Source organism: Hylobates moloch, unplaced genomic scaffold (assembly GCF_009828535.3).
Source record: "Hylobates moloch isolate HMO894 unplaced genomic scaffold, HMol_V3 SCAFFOLD_8048, whole genome shotgun sequence".
In the NCBI taxonomy this organism is placed as follows: domain Eukaryota; kingdom Metazoa; phylum Chordata; class Mammalia; order Primates; family Hylobatidae; genus Hylobates; species Hylobates moloch.
Genome location: NW_026660323.1, coordinates 1 through 3,161, shown reverse-complemented (window position 1 = coordinate 3,161; position 3,161 = coordinate 1). Strand labels below are relative to the sequence as shown.

Here is a 3,161-nt window from a genome sequence, read left to right as displayed (position 1 = left end):
CTTTTTTTCTTTTTCTTTTTTTTTTTTTGAGACGGAGTCTCGCTCTGTCGCCCAGGCTGGAGTGCAGTGGCTCACTGCAAGCTCCACCTCCCGGGTTCAAACCATTCTCCTGCCTCAGCCTCCCGAGTAGCTAGGACTACAGGTGCCCGCCACCACGCCCGGCTAATTTTTTTCTATTTTTAGTAGAGACGAGGTTTCACCGTGTTAGCCAGGATGGTCTCAATCTCCTGACCTCGTGATCCGCCCGTCTCGGCCTCCCAAATTGCTGGGATTACAGGCGTGAGCCACCGCAACCGGCCCTCTGGTAGCATTTTAAAAATACGTTTAAATTATAATAACATGTTATTCCCGAAATTGTCTTGGTGTATCGCTGGCTACATCAGCAAGGGTATTTTTATTTTTCTGACTCTGGTATTAACTTAGCCAATCCTCAGAGGCTGATGTGTTCCCAACTTAAAGGCTTAAGAGCTAAAAACAAAAGAAAAACAAATGAGACCAACTTTCATCAGAAGTAGTTTTAGGAAAAGATCTCTCTGAGACAGGAAGCAGAAATATACCTGTAAATCCAATCAAGGTTGAGATGAAGGCAAAGCTGGCTGTTATCGACAATATTAAAACATGGAAAAACAACTCTCCTTTAGAGGTTTAGCGCAAGAGATAAGGGAGAACCAAACTGGAATTTGACAGGGTGCCTATCCCAGTAGGGATGTCTCTGGAGATGGACAATTCTGCGGGGCAGGACAAAATCACTGGCTCTACCACAAGCTGTTCCTCCGATCCAGACCTTAGGAGGTCTGACTGGTCAGCTCTGGGGACACGCAGACCCGCAAACTGACACCGGGTCTTCGGTTTTTGCCGTACCCCCAGCTGCTACACTCACAGCGCACCCAGCCATAAGGGAGTACCCCGTGTGCCCTCTCTCACCCTCTCAGATATCTGGTTGTCATGCAAATGCCTGGCTCCCGAAGTGAGCTCCATCCTGTCCCGTTTTAGGAAAGGAGGGGAGACGCTGGGCTCTCAGAACACTTTCAGGGCACTCGGGAACCCCTCCCTCGGTGGCTTCCCAAGAACACACGGACACACTCAGTGGAACTTCTGCACGAACCGGTGGCACAGCCCAACGACATCTCCCACCTCGGGAACCCTAGCCACGCTCCCGCGCCGCTCGCCAGCCCCGCCCCGGGCGCCCTCACCTTCCTCGCTCACGTCGTCCACGAAGTCCTCGGGGTCGCTGAAGGAGGGCTCGTCCGCGTCGCCGTTCTCCAGCGCCCGGGGTTCGGCCTCGGCCGCTCTGCCCTCGTTTCCTCCCGCGTCCTCGGACGCCGCCTGGGCCCGGCTGTCGGAGCGCTCGTCCCGAGCGTGCTCTCCTGGGGCCTCGCCCTGTGCCGGGGCAGGGGGCTCAGCGTGCGACCCGGGCGGCTCCTCGGCGGCCGGCGGCGAGGGCGACTCAGACGAGCCGGAGGCCGCCTCTGCCTCGGCCGCCGGCTCGGTCCTCACCTCGGGCTCCGGCCCGGCCTCCGCGACCCCCACCTTCTCACTGGAGGCCTCGGTCCCCGCCGCCTCCGGAGCGCCGGGCCCCGCGGGCCGCAGCAGCCCCTCGGCTGGCGGCGGCTCGGCGGCAGGCTGCTGCTGGCCGGGCTCGGCGCGCTCCTCGGCCGCCTCGGGCACCGCCACGTTCTCCGCGTCCTGCATGGGCTCAACGCTGCCTACTCGCAGGGCTCCGCGGCCACCGCGCTTCCGACTCTCCCAGGCCGCACCGCGCGCAGCGCCGGCTACAGCCCAGCCATGTGTGTGCGACCGGGAGGCCGCACCAAGGCCGCGGGGCGGGGGGCGCACCCACGCCCTGGGGCCTCACGACGACCCTGAGAGGACTCGCATCCGCAAGACCGCGTCCGAAAATCACCAAACTGATATATTTGTGACAAGAAAGTGCTTAATTCCATTCAGCAAGGTTGTTTCTATGCATCAGTAAACTCATGGAAGCATTGACCACCCCATGTGTGTCAGCGGATGGTTCCATCCAACATGGCGGCCTCCCCCTTTCCTTTCCCGTCGGACGCTGCGGGCCGGGACTGAACTATTTGTGGCGCTGAAGCCGGGGACAAGAAATGATTTTAATACCCGGAATGCCATGAAAATGCGCTCTAACTCAACAGTTAATACCCCGGAAGAGTGGAGGCTCAACAGGCGATTGCTCAGGGCGTCTGAGCCTTTCGCTAGGCAAACCGTTTAGTTTACGTTACTAAAGTTCCTCCTGTCCATTTCTGTCACTTGGACTCGCCTACTGACTGGGCAAAAGGACAGACTACTCCAAAATAGAAAAGGAATTCGGGGCAGCCAGAGAGGGCCCACACGACTAGAAGGACGACCGCCTGGCGCGATACAAAAATGTATGCAAGTTGCTTTAATCGCTTACTCCCAGTCCTTCCCTAGCGGCCGTCACCGCCTGTTTCCCCCCCATTCGGGCTTTCACAGTGGTTCAGTCAACCCGAGGCCGCCGCCTTCCGCGCGGGAGAGCGCGGGTCACGTGGGGACGGGGGCGGGTCCTCGCCGCGTGGGTCTCGAGGCTGACTCCGGAGGGACCGGGGCGGTTCGCTCTGCGCGGGTGCTCGCGGGACGGGTATTGGGTGCTTGTGTCGTCTATCTTGTTTTTGCCGGAGTGGAGGACAGTCACTGGTTGTGGGATGTTTTAATCATCCTAGAAAATAACCCAGTGGATCACGCCTGTTATCCTAGGACTTTGGGAGGCTGAGGTGGGAAGATCGCTTGAGCTTAGGAGTTCGAGACCAGCCTTGCCAACATGGCACCACCACCCCCCCGCCAGCCCTCATCTCTACCAAAATTAAATAAATAAATAAAACAGGTGGTACCCAGAGGCTGGGGAGGAGAGTGGGGAGTGTTTATCGGGGGCGGACCTTCAATTTGGGAGGATGAGAACGTTTTGGAGATGACGGTGGTGATGGTACAACATGGTGAATGTACTCGACGCCACTGAACTGTATACTAAACTTCATATTAAAATGGCTAGGCCCTGTGCGGTGGCTCACACCTCTCTTTCCAGTATTTTGGGAGGCCAAGGCAGGAGGATCGCTTGAGCCCAAGAGTTCAAGACCAGTCAGGGCAACATAGTGAGACCCTGTCTTCAAAAAAATAAAACGCCA

The 3,161-nt window shown here is 57.7% G+C and overlaps 1 protein-coding gene across 2 annotated transcripts; it reads right to left on the bottom strand.

The window, feature by feature from the left end:
• Nucleotides 1-1,014: 1,014 nt before the first annotated feature.
• Nucleotides 1,015-1,805, bottom strand: LOC131382804 (eukaryotic translation initiation factor 3 subunit B-like). 2 transcript variants are annotated; one of them, XM_058435317.1, is made up of 2 exons: nucleotides 1,498-1,805; nucleotides 1,015-1,380 (listed from the first exon to the last, which is right to left on the bottom strand). In XM_058435317.1, exons 1-2 carry the CDS (start codon nucleotides 1,690-1,692, stop codon nucleotides 1,084-1,086), a joined length of 492 nt encoding a protein of 163 aa, XP_058291300.1. In that variant the 5' UTR covers nucleotides 1,693-1,805; the 3' UTR covers nucleotides 1,015-1,083. The 2 variants fall into 2 exon arrangements, with proteins under 2 accessions (XP_058291300.1, XP_058291301.1); XM_058435318.1 differs by having other exon boundaries at nucleotides 1,531-1,805.
• Between the last annotated feature and the right edge of the window lie 1,356 nt (nucleotides 1,806-3,161).